Source organism: Loxodonta africana, chromosome 19 (genome assembly GCF_030014295.1).
Source record: "Loxodonta africana isolate mLoxAfr1 chromosome 19, mLoxAfr1.hap2, whole genome shotgun sequence".
In the NCBI taxonomy this organism is placed as follows: Eukaryota; Metazoa; Chordata; class Mammalia; order Proboscidea; family Elephantidae; genus Loxodonta; species Loxodonta africana.
The window spans coordinates 34548028-34564978 of NC_087360.1; the positions used below are offsets into that span (position 1 = coordinate 34548028).

Sequence of the window (16951 nt, forward strand, 5' to 3'; positions counted from 1 at the left end):
AAGAAGTTATTGATCTTGCAAAATTCTATCATGGCATCTCTGGCATCATTTCTATCACCCAGGCCATATTTTCCAATTACTGATCCTTCTTTGTTTCTAACTTTCGCATTCCAATCACCAGTAGTTATTAATGCACCCTGATTGCATGTTTGATCAATTTCAGACTGCAGAGATTAGTAAAAATCATCAGTTTCTTCATCTTTGACCTTAGTGGTTGGTTCAAAAATTTGAACAATAATTGTATTAACTGGTCTTCCTTATAGGCATATGGATATTATCCTATCACTGACAGCATTGTACTTCAGGATAGATCTGGAAATATTCTTTTTGATGACGAATGCAATGCCATTCCTCTTCAATTCCATAATAGACCATATGGTTGTCCAATTTAAAATGACCAATACCAGTCCATTTCACCTCACTAATGCCTAGGATATCAATTTTTATGCATTCCATTTCATTTTTGATGACTTATAATTTTCCTAGATTCATACTTTGTACATTCCAGTTTTTAGGGGATATTTGCAGCTGTTTCTTCTCGTTTTGAGTCATGCCACATCAGCAAATGAAGGTCCTGAAAGCTTGACTCCACGTTGAAGAGGCAGCTCTTCTCCAGTCATATTTTGAGTGCCTTTTCCTACCTGAGGGGCTCATTTTCCAGCACTATATCAGACAGTGTTCCACAGCTACTCGTAAGGTTTTCATCGGCCAGTTTTTTCAGAAGTAGACTGCCAGGTCCTTCTTCCTAGTCTGCCTTAGTATGGAAGCTCCACTGAAACCTGTCCACCATGGGTGACCCTGCTGGCATTTGAATACCAGTGGCATAGCTTCCAGCATCACACAAACAGGCAAGCCACCACAGTAGGACAAACTGACAGACGAGTGTTTTCCCTGTATTTCCTTTAAATTGGTGTAACTAGAGTCTTAAATGGTCATACCCTTTGATACAGTCCTTCATTTATCCATTCATCCAACAAACCTATATTGAGCATCTGCTCTGTGCCAGGGTAGGGGCTGTGGGCACAGGAGTGAAAATAGTGATCGAATTTCTGCCCTTATGGAGGGTTTGAAAAGTCCATTCAAAAAATGTATAGCATGTGAAGTGGTAAGTTTAAAGAAGAAAAATGCAGCAGGGAATGGGGGTGGTGAGACATGTTAGGCAGTGAGCATGAAGGTGGGCTTTGCAGTTTTAGGCAGGGTGGCTGAGGAAGGTGTCTGTGAAGGGGGGTTGAGTCTGCATCCCTCTAGGGGAGGAGAACTTAGAACAGCGAGTGCAGGGGGCCTGAGGGAGTGGATGTGGTGTGCTGGGGGAGCAGTGAAGAGGAATTGTGGTGGCTGAAGCAGGACAATCAACAATGAAAGTGTTCAGGCAAATGGAGAGTCAGGGACAAGAGCTGACTGGAATGGGTTCCAGAGGGGATGCAAGAGACTGAGGACAGCTCTGGTAGACATTTGGGCACCACTTTTGAGAAAAGTTGCTCTAAAGGAAAGGATAGAAATAAAGTTGAGGTCAGGATGAGTAGGATTTAAACAAATCCTACTTTTTTTTTTTCTTTTGTTTAAGATGGGAGAAATAGTGATGGTTCCTAAGCTCATGGGAATGATTTAGTACAGAGCGAGGAACTGAGGCAGAGGGGTTGCTGGAACACTGTCCTTGAGCAGGTAAAGAGGAGTGGGGTTAGTTGCTCTAGCAGAGCCCCTCATCCATAGTGAGAGAGAAGGTGAGGCATGTAGGCCACAGACACAGGGAGGGGACAGACATGGCCATGGTGCTGTGGAAAGGTTTCTCTGACTCTCAGGAAATGGGAAGCCGGGTAATCCACTTGAGGCATTACTGGATTTGAGGAGAGAAGATATGAAATAGTTCATCAAGAGAGTGTACAAATTAAGGAAGTAAGATTGCTAGTTTTGTTTTATATTTATATATATACGTGTGTGTGCGTGTGTGTTTGTTTTTAACTTCAGATGAAGGTTTACAGAACAAACTAGTTTCTCATCAAACAGTACACACACTGGTGTATAACACTGGTTAACAACCCTATGACATCTCAGCAGTCTTCCTTCTCAACCCTGGATTCCCTATTACTAGCTTTCCTGTTCCCTCCTGCCTTCCAGTCCCTACCCCAGGGCTGGTGCGCCCCTTTAGTTTTGTTTTGTTCCATGGACCTGTTCAGTCTTTAGCCGAAGAGTGAATGTCAGGAGGGGCCTCATTACTGAGCTGAAAGGGTGTCCAGGAGCCATACTCTGAGGGTTTCTCCAGTCTCAGGCCAGCAAGTCTGGCCTTTCTTTCTGAGTTAGAATTTTGTTCTACATTTTTCTGCAGCCTTGTTGGGGACCCTCTATTGTGATCCCTGTCAGAGCAGTCAGTGATGGTAGCCAGGCACCATCTAGTTCGCTTGTGTCTTTAGTTTTCTTCATTCTTCTTTCCTCCCGAAGGGGTGAGACCAGGGAAGAAACCAGTGGCCACTCACAGGCTGTTAAGACCCCAGACACTACTCACCAAAGTAGAATGTAGAACATATTCTTTATAAACTCTGTTGTACCAATTGAGCTAGATGTTCCCTGAGACCACGGTTCTCACAGCCCCTGGCCAAGCAGTTTGGTCCCTCAGGGAGTTTGGATGAGTCTGTGGAGCTACTGTGGCCTTGCCTTGTACAGGTTGTGCTGGCTTCCCCAATATTGTGTACTGTCTTACCTCTCACCAAATTTACTGCTTATCTTTTGTCTATTAAACTTTTTCCATCCCCACCCCTCTCGTCCCTCGTCACCAACAAATATTGCTTCTTTTTGTATGTAAACCTTTTCATGAGTTTTTACAGTAGTGGTTTCATGCAATATTTGTCCTTTTGTGATTGACTTATTTCACTCAGCATAATGTCCTCCAGATGTATCGATGTTGTGAGATGCTTCACAGATCCATTGTTGTTCTTTATCGTTGAGTTTATTGCTGTCATTTTGTAGTGCTTTTTTTTGTGGTGCTACTGTTTTCTTTGTTCTTCCTACTCTCCTGTGCTGAGTTCCTTTTGTTTGTGGATTTCTTTTTCATTTCTTTTGTTTTTATTGAGACTTTATGTTTTTCTTTATTTTGATGAGTATGTTTGTTAACTTTCTTTGTGGTTACCTTGAAATTTACTGTTATCTTTCTAGGTTTGAACCAGTCTATTATTCTTTGGTATCACCTTGCCTTCCTCTCCATTAGAAAGGTCTATACCTATACCGTTTATTTTCTCTTTTATTGTTCTGACATTGTGAACATTTACGGATTAACCTCTCTGGTTCCTTGTTACAATTGTTTTGGTTTTGGATAGTCCTTGAGAGTTCATTTCCTAGGTTGGTATCTGGCTGGTACAGTTTTGTATCCTAGATTGAGGCTGTGGTTTGATGTTGTTTGTTCTCAGGCCAAAGAACTCCCTTTAATAATTCTCGTAGGTTTGGTTTGATTTTTACATAGTCTCTTAATTTCTGTTTATCTGGAAATGTCCTAATTTCACCATCATATTTAAACAAAAGTTTTGTAGGCTATATTATTCTTGGTTGGAATTTTTTTCTTTCAAGGTTTCATATGTCACCCCATCGCCTTCTTGGCCTGCGTGGTTTCTGCCGAGTAATCAGAGTTTAGTCTTACTGTTTCTTCTCTGTATGTGACTTTTTGTTTTTCGCGAGCTTCTCACAGGATTTTTTCTTTGTCTTTGGTTGTAGCTAGTGTGATTATAATATGTCTTGGTGTTTTTCTTTTGGGATCTATCCCATATGGAGTTCGTTGAGCTTCTTGGATGGTCAGCTTTTCATCATTCATGATATTAAGGAAGTTTTCTGTCAGCAATTCTTCAATGATCCTCTCTGTGTTTTCCATTTTCTCTCCCTGTCCTGGAACTCCGATCACTTGGAAATTTTTGGTTTTGATTGTATCCCACATAATCCTCAGGGTTTCTTCATTTTTCTTCGTTCTTTTTTCTGATTTTTCCTCAAACAGAGTTGTATCCAAATGTTTGCCTTCCATTTCCCTGATTCTGTCTTCCATCATCTCAAACCTGAGCTCCTCAGCCCTTCTATAACATTGACACTGACGATTTCTGAAATCTTGCTGTTTATCTTTTGGATTTGTAATTTTTGTATGATTTCTAGTTATGGGTTTATTTTGGCATTTTGTTCTTGTATTACTTTCCTGAATTGTTCCATTTTTTGTCTGTGCTTTCCATAAATTTGTCTCCCTTTTCCAAAAATTCGTCTATTTTTTCCTCATTTTTGTCTGCTTTTTGCTTCAGCTCTTAGATTGCTCTGAATATCAGAAATTTGAATTCCCTGTCAGGTAGTTCTAGTACCTTTTCTCCTACGTAAAAGTCATCTAGTATTTCATTTGACACCTACCGGGGGGTTGGGACCAATCCTGTCCTGTTTTTTTAAATGGTTTGATATTGTCTGCTGTCTTCGGGACATTCGGTAGTCATTTGTTATTTTCTTCGTTTCTTGATTGTAGATTTGTTTGTTTCGTCCTGCTTTTTTGTATTATTTGGTTATGTCTGAGCAGGTGGGCTGTGTGTTCTTTGTTGTTTGCTCATCTGTAGTCACAATTCTTTTCATTTCCATGTCCAATGGGCACGGCCAGTCATTCAGCTATGGCACAGCAGGGCAGGTCCAGCTGAAGGAAGGGGGCTGGGATGGGTTGTTTATGGCACGTAGTAGGGCTGACAGGGTGGGCCAGAAATCAGTGCTGGCTAGGTTCCAGTAGGCCATGCCTGTGCTTCTTGGAGGTGTGATGTTCAGTGCACGGTACAAGTAGGCAGGAAAGAGGGGAGGTTGTGATGTGTGGAGCTAATAAGGGTATGGGAAAGAGGAGAGAGAAACAGGAGCCAAAAACAAACAACCAAACAAAGAGAGGGAAAAAAAAAGAGCACTTAAGGGAGCTTACCATAGGACTGGAGAGATAAGAAACCAAAAAATGGAGAAAAGCAAAAGAAAAAGGAAAAAAAAAAATAGATAAAAATCTGGAAAGGAAAAAATGAAAAGAAAAGCCCCCAGGAGTCCCAGAGTCCCACCAATGGGGCTGCTAAGACCAGGGAAGTGGCTCCCAAACTGCGCAGCATAGCCTGGCTAGAGCACCAGGTATTCAGGAAAAAAAAAAAGAGTATTCAGGAGACAGGAAACAAAGGTAAGTGTAGAGAGACAAGAACTGAGAAATGAAGACAGACAGAAAGGGAAAAAGAGAGAAAAAGAATAAGAAAAAACGCCCCCAGGGATCCCACCTACACAGCTGTGCAGATTGGGGGAGTGGCTCCTAAGCCGTGCAGTGCAGCCCAGCTAGAAAGGGCTCCCAAGCTGCAAAAAGAAAAAGAAAACAAACAAACAGAACAGAACAAAGCAAAACAAGGGGAAAAAAAAGCCCCAGGGATTCCACCAGCATGATGTCGCGGGCCAGGGGAGTGGTTCCCCAGTCAAGCGTGGCTTCACAGCCCTTCAAGAAGAAGCAAAGATGGCACATGGAGCCAGGTGTTACAGAGAAAGGAGAGGGAGGTGGTAGGAGGCACAGAAGAAACCGAAAGAGACGAAAAGAAGCAATATCAGCTCAGGGGCCTGGCCAGTGTGGACAGGGTGAATCCAGGCAGCCTGAGGCCAAAGCAGTTGCCTCCCAGCCAAGAGACTGCAGCTGGTGGAAAGCAGAGGAGGCCGAAGAATGAGGGGGAAAGGGGGGAGTTAGGAAAGCGTATATTGCTCATTAATGGGTGCTCTGTCCCTTGCTGGGAACTTCATGAAGCTGCTTTCCTGTACTCCCTGCCCGCTGATCTACAGTGTGGGTGGCACGAATCCAAGTGGCACGGATGCTGCACTTCCTGGCCAGCCAAGCCACCACAGCCAGCCAGGAAGCTCAGAGGTAGAGCAGTGGGAAGAGAATGCTGGGTGGGAAAGCGTGTATCACTGGTTACCAGGTGCTCTGTCTCCTGCTGGGAGTTCCGCAAAGCTGCTTTCCCATGTTCCCTGTCTGCTGATCTCCGACAGGAGTCCAAGATGGTAGATTCATCCTGCGTTAGCTAATGGGGCCCTCCGCACGTATCTCTCCTCACTTTCTGGCCTCTCTCAGTTTCTTATTCCATTCGGTGCTTGGCTGAGTTCTCTAGCTCTTCATTTGACACTTCAGGTTCTAGGAATGATGTTTGTCTGTGTTTTACTTAGTTTTTCAGGTCTTTGCTGTGGAGGGACGGCATGGTGCTTCTTTCAATGGCACCATGTTGGCGGGAAGTCTGTAAGATTGCTAATTTTGTGAGCTTATTTAAAATTAAAAAAAAAACAAAATTGCCATGAAGTCAATTCCAACTCTTAGTGAACCTATATGACAGGGTAGAACTGCCCCATAGGGTTTCCAAATCTGTAATCTTTATGGAAGCAAACTGCCACACCTTTCGCCCAAGGAGCAGCTGTGCATTTAAACAGCTGACACTTCAGTTAGCAGCTGAGCGCTTAACCACTGAGCCACAAGGGCTCCTTCATTTAAGGTTAGTGCTCATGAATTTAAAGGAAGACCGGTGAGCACTTTTGGGTTCAGCTGTCTGTATTTAGCTCTCCAGCCACAGGTGTGCAATAGGTGGAGCATTGGCTTTAAGCAGCACTGGGGTTTAGCACAGGAGTCCAACCAAAGGAGTCGAGAGGGAATGCAGAGTCACATAGACATGGAGTAAGCTGGGCACAGACTGAGGGTGCTGAGGGGTAGAGTTGATGGACTGGTGGAGTTGGGATGCTAGAGGCAGTGAGCTGCAAAGGAGGAGCTAGGTAGAGAGTAGGTATTTGTGATAGGGATTTTAAGGGGTGGCAGCTCTTTGACAAGGTTTAGGGCATGGCCATGGCATTAACCAGCTGTTGTGAGGTCTTCACAGCAAAGGAAGTCAAAGAAAGCTAACACTGCCAAGGAACGAGGAAGATCTGTAAATGACAGCAAGACAGGGCTGGGGTTACTGCCCAACACAGGCTCATAGGTGGCAGTTTATAGTGGGAGGAGGGGGGTGGCCTGAAAGCAGAGGGAGCACACCTCCTTGGCCTCAGGCCCAATGGGTGCAATGTGGAGATGATAGCCAAGCTTGTGAGAGGGCGCAGTGTCAGGGCATGGGTGGGCAGGTGATGGCCATTCCCCAAGCTGAACAAAGAGCATATCATCTCCCGGGTCCCCTGCAGCAGCCTGTGCTGCTGGTGCAATTAGAAATACTTAGCTCCTGTAGAAACAGAAAAATGCCGCTCTGCCATCAAGGAGCTTAAAACCAATTCTGTGAAGTTTTTCCATTTAAGAGTGTCTCATAGAGACCAGAAGAACTGGATGGTACTCAGCGACCATTACTGAATGTTTTGATAAAAAAAATTCTATAGAAGAATCCTGATCAAAAGGAGGAAAAATACAGAACAGATTTTAAATTCTCAATGGAACCCAGACTTTCTGAAGCCATTGAGGCTAGATGAACCACTAAAAATATTGCCCTCAGATAATCTTGAAACCTTAAACTGAAACTATCCCCTGAAGTCATCTTTGAACTAAAAATTAGCTTATTTTAATTAGTAAAGTATGTCTGTGTTGAGCATTATGCTCTTTTAAAGAATGATCTGTGGGAGATCAAATGGCAAATAGCAACTAAAAAGATTAGATGAGAAGCTTAGGGGGCAGTGAGTTTAAGTTAATGGTGGTAGAATAGTTGGAAAAAGATTATGAGAATGATTGCACAACTTGAAGAATATAATCAGTGTCACTGAATTGTACATGTAGAAATTATTGAAATGGTGTATCTTTTGCTATGTATACTTTCACCAAAGTCAAAAAGAGTGTCTCATATAGCTACCCAATTCTTTGTAGGTGGGAGACCGCTGTTACGAGGAGGGAATGTGCAACGGTGCCAAGCTGCTGTATAGCAGTGTTTCTAACTTTGCCTGGCTTCCACCTTGGTCCACCTGGGTGAGTGTCAGGCAGCAGTGGACAGCAGCCGCAAGACCAACAGCACACAGATGTGGAAGGAGGTAAGCCACAGAACATCCCAGCAGAGTGCTGATCCAACAAGCATTGTCTCCTTGTCTGTCTATCTGTACTCCACACTCTTCTGTCAGATGGGATGAGTTTGGGGTCTACATCTTGTCCAGTCAGCATTCTTAATTCTCCAAGATGGCTCAGAGAACCTCATAAGCCAGCATTTATGGTTGGAAGCAGACACGGGGAACCCCATATCAGGCCAGTCACTACCAGAAGTTGTTTTATTAGCATATAAATGTGTTCTCTTTCTGTGTTATGATTGTAATTTCAAACATGTTTTAAGTCATATTACCTCATTAGTAGCATCATTAGTGTGGGTTGACATTGTTGGTCTTTTGTTGGATGCCAAACATGATGTACCAGGTAAGAGGAGCTGAGGTGCCCTCAGTTGTAGGGTTCTGTTGATGCTGACATGTGTAAGGCGCAGGGGAGGGTAAGTGTTCTGTAGTCCTAGGATTAGGTCTCAGTCTCCTAGTGAGCCTGTGTCCCTGGGTTGAGACCTTTCCAAGTGCTTCTTGCACCTCTTATATAAACCAGGAAGGCTAGAGGAACCTGCTCTGGTCAAGCAGTTTCTCATGTGGGCAAAAGTCAAGGAGATCATAGCACTATTTCACAATGGTTACTGTTGTGTAACGGCCGCATCTCCAAGGGACCGAAGAAAGACTCTGGGATCAGCGATCATGACTATGGTTTATTGGGAAGCTAACTTATGGGACTGTGGCCCAGGGCAGTGGCTGGATCAGTTTAGCACTCTGCAACTGCCTAGCAAGTGACACAAGCTTATATACCATTCCAGCTGGGACTAAGGCTCAGTGGTTTTCTCCCACATCCTTGGGCAGTCAGCATTCCCAGGGCCTTCACATCCAGGCCCAGATGTTTTCCTTCCTGTTGCTAAGGCGTTCCTCAGCCTTTGCCACTGGCCTAGTCACACCACTCCTGGCCTTGTACCTTAACCTGAGTCCATCCGAAATTCATCCCCAGCATGCTTCGGGGAAAAGCAAAACTGGCTCCATTAGGAGGGGATGCATGTAGCTGAATAGCATTACCCTACAGTTACTTTCCTCTCCCCCTGCGGGAGACAGAAGGGACTTTTTCTCTGAGCTTCACAAGGAAAACCTGGTGGGGCTTCTGGAAATGAAACTCAGAATAGTGTGGGCTCTCCCCTCCCCAAGGCTGGGCCTCCAGAGGTTTTTAATTCAGGCGTGTCCATGCTCAGTCTCCAGCGATTAGTCAGTTACTAAGTGTTCCGTCTGACGTGGGGCCCTGTTGCAGGCCATGGTCTCTGCTCCCCAGAAGCGGTGATTCTCTGTGTCTGTCTGTCTCTCCAGCTTTCAGGGCAACAGTTTGCTCTGTGCCCTCAACTGTCTGATGAAACTAAGAACAGTTGCTGATTTTCAGTTTTTCTCTTGTTGTGAAGACAGGATGACTTCCAAGTTCCTGACATGCTGGACAGGACTATGATTGGTCTTTCATGGGAAGTCGGTAGGGCGCGTTGTCTTGAGGCTCTCTCATAATATCGAGGCTCTCTGATAATACAGAGTGGAAGAGAGTTTGTAAGATGATGTGCAAAAGCCTGAGCTTCAGTGACTCTCTGAAGCATGGTTTGATAAAAGATTAGGATCAGCCTACGCCCATGAACTCTGGGGCCTTGGTTAAATAGCATACACACTGCAACTCTACCTGGGTGTTCAGATGAATAGGTGGGTTTATGGGGAAAGGTGTTTTCAATGTAATGTGAGAAATATGTTGTAAAGTAGAACATACAGTGTAAATCCATTTGCGTGTGTGAGTGAGTATGCAAGAGGGGGATTTGGTGAGGGTGCTAATGTATAAATCACACATAGACTGTAGTGGGCAAAGATTATGCCTCCGATTAACAATGATTAGTTATCTCTGGATTATTTTATTATTTGCTTTTATCTGAGCTTTCCACCTCCTCTACAGTGAAAGCATGTATTGCATATAAAAGGTAAGCGAGGAGGGGGAGTGCTCGTGGCCCAGCTATGTTTGTGGTGCCTGGTTGGTTCAGTGAGATCCACGGAAACAGTTCAGCCCAAGATACCTCATTAGTCGGTTTGAGCAGCAGGATCATTCTGCAAAGAGCAGCTCTTCACTTCTTAAACACTTTTTTATCATTAAGCATACATATAGTACAGTGCACAAAATGAAAAAACAGTTTTAAAAAAATAAACACTAAAGCAAACTCCTCCCATGTAAACAGCACTCAGGTGAAATATGCTGCACTTGTTTTCTCTCCGATTTTAATTTTTCTTGAGCTTTGCTAAACCCTTTCCAAGCCCCCAAACCTGAACTTCCAGCATGACTTTCCTGTAACCTAAACAAAGCTCCACATCACAGGGTTTCGAAGCAATTCATGAGCTTCCCTCTTTCCATGGTTTCAAATACCCCCTTGGCCTGTAGATTATAAATGTCATTATTTTTTCTCCAAAGTCTCATGATGTTCATCTTACAGTATTCCACTTGTTCAAGAAGCCAACTTAAAACAGCCTCATATGCTGGTGTTTCTGCGTTCCAGGTGTGTCTCTGTAAGCTCGCTGTTGTGGTGCTGTGTTTCCTGTCCTGAAGACACTCCCTCAGACCTTGCTTCCCCTAGGTGTGCTTTGCCTGCATGGATGGGCAGGAGTTCCACCTTGCACAACTGTGTGGTCTTCACATAGTCATCCATGCAGATGAGCTGGAGGAACTGATCCACTATTACCACGTAACTAGCCTCTGGCCAGACACTATTGCTAATGAAGGTTATGAGTGACACTGAAATGCTCTTAACAAAGGGGCAGTCATTCCCTCAGTATGTGATGAATCACAGTATTGCATCTGCAAATAAGTGTGAAAAATACAGAGCTTTGTCTCTTTGGGGACAGTTCTTTCATGCACTAGGCATTCAGTTTATAAGGGAAATTCACATGGGCTTCTTAGGCACCTTGGGCCTCATGGCTGGCTAGTATTTTGTGTTTGTGAAAATTCTCTGACTGCTCCTGGTCAGTGCATCTGCAGAAGCGCAGTCAATGGCTTGCAAACTGGGGAGAATCCCTGGGTAAGTTGCTGAGAATACTGGGCCAATCATGGCAGAGCTAGGGTCCAAACCCTAGTTCCCGTGGTGTGCAGCCCCAAGGAGGTAGAATTACTAAAAGCCTTAGAAAAAAAAAAGTTTGCGTGTCCCTGAGGGGCCCCTTTGGAAGGGTAGGGGCACTGCATGTTTGTATTGTAGTTACGCTTTGCTATTTAGTATCTGAAAGACATCAGCATGTTTAGGGACTTGGCCCTCCACCTGTGGGATTCCTGCAGCTGTGTGGTCCTACCAGGTGTGGTTAGTCAAGACAGACCGTTGGACTTTGCTTAGCTCTGTTACCGTTCCCATGGAACTCAGCCCCAGCCCCCTTCCTGGGTGAAGTGTAGCCTGGAGGAGGCTCAGTGAGTCACAGGACTCTGTGGCCTTTCTCAGGGGACCTGTGAGCCTGTGAAATGCATGCGTTGATGCCCACAGTATAAAGCTAGACTTGATGACTTTTAAATGACAAATGCCCCCCCTTAACACACAGAGATTTGAGAAATGAATCAAAACAAGCAGGAAAAGTAATAATGTAGTCCAGAGGCTGGTAGAGTTTCATTTGTTCAGCAAATGTCCAAACACCTACTGTGTGCTGGTCATTGTTCTAGATAATTGTATCAGTGAACAAAACAAACATCCCTATTCAGATGAATTTCCATTCAGCGAGGTTGACTGACAAGAAACCAGCATAAATGAGTAAATCATGTAGTGTGTTTGAGGTTATGAGTTACAGAGGGGAATAGAGCAGATTTGGGAGGGTGGGAGTGCTGGGGTGGATGGGTTGGGTGGGATTTCATAAAGGTGCGGTCAAGGTATAGCAGGACTACTTGAGAGGGTGACATTTGAGCAAAGACTTGAAGAAATTGAGGGCCTTGACCATGTGAATATTTGAGGGAGGAATATTTCAGGAAGGATTAGCAGAGCAAAATCTCCAAGGAAGGAGCCCCTGAGGCTGGAGTCTGAGAGTGAGGGTGAGTGGAGGAGGGCCAGACCCCAGGCCATTATGAATGACTTGCGGCTGGTCACTATTACAGCAATCTCGGCTAGAGGAGATGGTGGCTCAGCCTAGGGAGGTGGTGATGCAAGGTGAGAGATGGGCAAATTTAGGATGTGTATTTTGAATGGAGCCGTGGTAGTGCAGTGATTAAGAGCTGAGGTTTCTTAAAAGGTCAGCAGTTCGAATCCACCAGCCACTCCTTGGGAACCCTATGGGAGCTGTTCTACTCTGTCTTATAGGGTCCTCAGAATTGACTCAACAGCAATGGTTTTGGTTTTTTATTTTGAATGTGCATCCAACTTGAGTGCTGTTATAACAGAAATACCACAAGTGGTGGCTTTAACAAACAGAAATTTATTTTCTTATAGTTAGGAGGCTAAAAGTCCAAATTCAGAGCACTGGCTCTAAGGGAAGATTCTCTCTCTTCTGGAGGAAGGTCCTTATCTCTTTCCAACTTCTGCTCCTCAGCTCCTTGGCAATCCTCATGTAGCATAGCATCTATCTTCCCCAATGGTCATTGCTTGCTTCTCTGTGCCTAATCTGCTCTTTCATATCTCAAAAGTGTTTGTCTTAAAACACACACTACACTGATTGGGCCTCATTAATATCACAAAGAAAACCCTATTCCCAAATGGGATTACAGCCACAAGTATCAAGGTTAGGATTTAAAATACATATTTTGGGGAGGCGCAATTCAATCCTTAACAGATTGATTGTGGGATGAGAGAAAATAGTCAAGGATGACTCCATTTGTTTTGGCTTGAAGTATGTATGGAGTTACCTTGAATGGAAATGGGGAAGACTGAAAGTAGGAAGAGCAGGAATCCTGTTGTGGACATATTATGAGCTGCCAGGTGGATATTCAGAGGTATCAAGCAGGCAGTTGGAAAGATAGAGTCTGGTGTTCGGAGAAGAAACCCAGCGGGAGACAGAAAAATGGGGAGTTGTTGCCATATCGATGATGTATAAAGATGCCAGATAAGAAGAGGCCAGAGATTGAGTCTGGGACCTCCCACATAAGCAGGTTGAGAAGGGAAAGAGCAACCAGGAACTTACGTAAGAAAAAAATCAGGAGTGAGTGAAGTCTCAGAAGCCAGTGGAACTGAGTGGTCAGCACATCAGGTGCTGCTGAGGGGCAGATGACAGGAAGACAGAGGGTTGTGGCCACTGGTGACCTTGAGTCATGGGAGCAGGACAAAGCCCAATTGGGTGGGCCTGAGGGAACTCCTTTTGAGGAGTTTTTGCAGGAAAGGGGAGTAGAGAAATGGGATGGTGGCGAGGTAGGGTACGTGGGGTGAAGAGGTTGTTTTAGGATGGGAGAAGTAAGGAAGTTTGCAGGTGGCAGACTGTAGAGAGGTAAGTTAATGCAGAAGAGAGAACAGGGAGAGTGCTGGATCAGTGGCCTTGGATGGTGTCAGGACCAAGAGCTCCAGAGCTGGGAGCACACATAGTGTATCTGTAGCCAGAATGTGTGGCACAGAGCGTGGCAGAAAGGTGGGTATGGAGATTTTCTTCTAAAAGCTTCAGTTTTCTCAGCGAACCAGGAAGCAAGGTCATCAGCTGAGGTGAAGATGGGAGGGAGTGTTGGAGACTTCATGAGAAGTTGAGGGAGTCCTCTCAGGTGTGGGCTTGGCGCTGCCAGGCAGCGTCTTGTGCCCTCTTGTGATAGGAAGTCCTGAGTGGTGGGAGGCCATCTGTGGGTGGGCGCTTCTCCACATCAGGCATGATGGGCAGCTGTGACCAGGGAGCCGGTCCTGTCAAGGGGGCATGAGAAGGAGTCGGGGCTGGATTCGCGGGGTTGGCTGAACTTATCAGCCAAGGCATTTAAACAAGGCTGGAAGGGAAGAGAACGAGTAGGGGGCGGGTAGTGAGGCAGCAGGGGGTCCTAAGTAGAGCTGAAGACAAATTGGCTTCAGGGTCGCAGAAGGAATGAGCTGTAGAGAGAGGATGGGGTAAAACTAACAATCTTCAGGCTCTGTTTACCCATTTTTTTTTTTTTTTTGTATTTCTTTTCATAAAAATGGGCAATACTTAGTAAACTGGGCAATTGCAGTGAGGTGGGCTGCTTTCCAAAGATTGGAAATTGTAACATGATTCAACAGCCTGAGAAGTTTTCTTCACATGGGCCTATTTGAAATCACTGACAGTCATGGGATAGGCTTTGGCTGTGGGTGGCTGCTGTCGGGTTTGCTTCACCCCTGCCCTGCGTGTCAACATTGGTCTTTCAGGACCGGGGCTACTTTGAGGAGCTGATCTACTGCTGGAGGCAGCCCTGGGCCTGGAGAGGACCTATGTGGGCATGTTCACAGAGCTGGCCATCCTCTACTGCAAATTGAAGCCACAGAAGATGCCAGAGCACCTGGAGCTCTTCTGGTCCCACGTCAACATCCCCAATGTAGCCGAGCCCTCCTTGAGGTTCTGGCTGTTGTGTCCATGCATGCGTAGCACAAGCCCGAGCCCTTGGCCTGTGACCTTTCCCCAGGTACTGAGAGGCACAGAGCGGGCGCATCTCTGGGCTAAGCTGATGTTCTTGTATGATAAGTGTGAGGAATATGACAATGCTGTCCTCACCATGATGAGCCACCCCACAGAGGCCTAGAAAGAAGGCCAGTTTGAGGACATCATTGCCAAGGTAAAAGGAAGATGCAGAGTGCTAGCCCCTGCCTGCTTCTGCCAGGCTCTCTTCTCCATGCAGGGCCCCAGGACCGGTAGGGTGGGATGTCATGAGCCTAGCATGTGCCACGCCTGTGGTGTATCTGCACTTGTCTCCTGTGACTCACGCCAACCCCCAGGCAAGCAGTTAATTCCATCTACACAAAGGGAACTGCTCTTAGAACAGGTCAGTGACTGGTCTGGCACACACAGCTGGGCTGGTGCAGGGGTGGGTCTGTGAAGCCTAGCCTGTCTGCAAAGCTGTGCCTGTGTGGTCCACTGTCCTCTGCCTCCCCAGACCACCCTCCGCAGTGCACTCCAGGGCCCAGGGCCCTCACAGCCAGCCCTTGGCAGGTGCTTTTCCTTCTGCCTCAGACCTCCACTCTGTCTCGACATTGGGCTGCCCCTCTTCATTAGTTACCTCTCAGCTCAGGGGTCCCAACCTCAGATGCTTTCTGCCCTTCCATTTCCTGTTTTACTTTTTCTCATATTTCCTTTCACCATTTGATGTTTTCTCTTCACATCTCTCCCATGAAAACGCCAGCCCTAGAAGAGTGCAGGCACTTCATGGCTGTACAGTAAACACCTGCAGGGTGGACGGGTGAGCACAGAGCAGGTGTGCGGGCCTCTGAAACCCTCCCCTCCCAAGGAGGTGTTGTCCTCCTGTAGTCACGTTGGACTAAACCAGATCCTGAATTGCTCTACCAGCAGCCAGAAAAATGTTAGATGGTGCCAGGTTTTGATGTAAGCACCAAGCAAGACTTGTGATTTGGTTTGTGTGGTCTCTGAGTGGGGTCAACCTTGGGTCCTCCGTCTCTGTTCAGATCTGTATGCAGAATAATGGGTAAAGGCCGTGACATTCCTGACCACTAGTCCCGGGTCCTTTGTGATTGTGTGTCCTCATTTTGCCCCAGTGTTCACAGATGTCTCCCTTGATACCTGCTAGTGAAGATAACATCCTGATTATATTGCTGTCCTGTCATGCACAATGGGCCCTCATCTCAGTAGCGGCTGTGAACGGCACAGTAGACCCACATGGCAGTGAGTCATCATCTCTCTTATGTGACTTTTGCTCCACATGCAGCTGCTGGGGGCAAACATGCTGGCAGGGTGGATTGCTGGCCAGGACCTGCACCCTGTACACAGAGCTGAACAAAGAGGGAGGACCCAAGGTTGACCTGACTCAGAGATCACACAAGCCAGATCATGAAGTCTTGCTTGATGCTTGCACCAAAACCTGGCACCATCTATCATTTTTTTGGCTGCCTCAACTGGAGACTGTTAAAGGACAGCTGGCCCAGGTTGAGCTCGGGGCCATAAGCAGGAGGGCCTCGGAGGGTACACATGCTTCTCAGCATGGTGTGTGAGGTCAGTGCACAGTTGCTGGAAGGCCTCAACCTGGTGAGTTCCGCAGGTCACTAGTGGAGGGCAACAGTCACAGGTTGACCTGGCTGCGTATGTGTCGGGTCCAGCAAGTCTAGATGCAGTCTTTTCACATGCTAACCTTTCTGATGTCAGGCTGTGTTTTAAAATTTGTGGCATGTCATGGTTTACTTGGCAGCACTTTTTATTTCTTAGCGGTTCATAAAATGACAGAGCATCGTCCAGTCGTCAGTGCCTTAAGTCTGATGATGGGTGGGTGGTGAGGCTCTGGTCACGTGGGCATCTAACGGCTGCTGACAGCCTGGCCTTCCACAGAGAGCCAGAAAGAGCCTCAGTGCCAACTGCAGCGTCGACGGCCAGTCCTATTCTTGGTGTGATATTAGCTATGCTTCTGGTACTATCTGTTATGTGGAAGAAAACTCCTGTCAGCAGGAGCCACCCCCTCCTTCGTGAAGGCAGGGTGGACAGTAGAGATGTCCTTCTCAGCCATGGCAGGAGGATGCTAGCTGGTGTGGTGGTCCAGTGGCCAGGTGACAGTCAGAGGGGGTGATATTCGGTCTGCATTCTGGGCACACAAGAGGGACTTTGGTGTCAGCCTGCCCCAAGCAGGTGGTGGAGGGCTGAGCAGGAGTCTCGCTGAGACAGTAGGATTTGCATCCTGGTTCAGCCATCGCTGCCTCTGTGACTTTGAGAAGGGGGTTGTTGTTTGGACATCAACTTTCCCATCTGTGAAGTGGGCATAATGTGTCCTGCTTACTGAGTGATCTACAGCAGATGCTTGGCACACAGTAGGTGCTTCTTACAAGTCGTGGGACGCCTTAGCGAAGAGTCCAGGAGTCCTGAGTTCAAA

General features: G+C 46.2%; 1 protein-coding gene across 1 annotated transcript in view; it reads left to right on the forward strand.

Moving 5' to 3' along the window:
• CLTCL1 (clathrin heavy chain like 1) overlaps positions 1-16951 on the forward strand; it is a gene marked incomplete at its 5' end in the record, with an annotated part of 157252 nt that overhangs the window by 130286 nt on the left and 10015 nt on the right. The window contains 6 exon segments of the mRNA XM_064271932.1: positions 7829-7898; positions 7901-7989; positions 10614-10721; positions 14295-14316; positions 14319-14461; positions 14549-14698. Coding sequence (XP_064128002.1) covers positions 7829-7898; positions 7901-7989; positions 10614-10721; positions 14295-14316; positions 14319-14461; positions 14549-14698 — 582 coding nt within the window.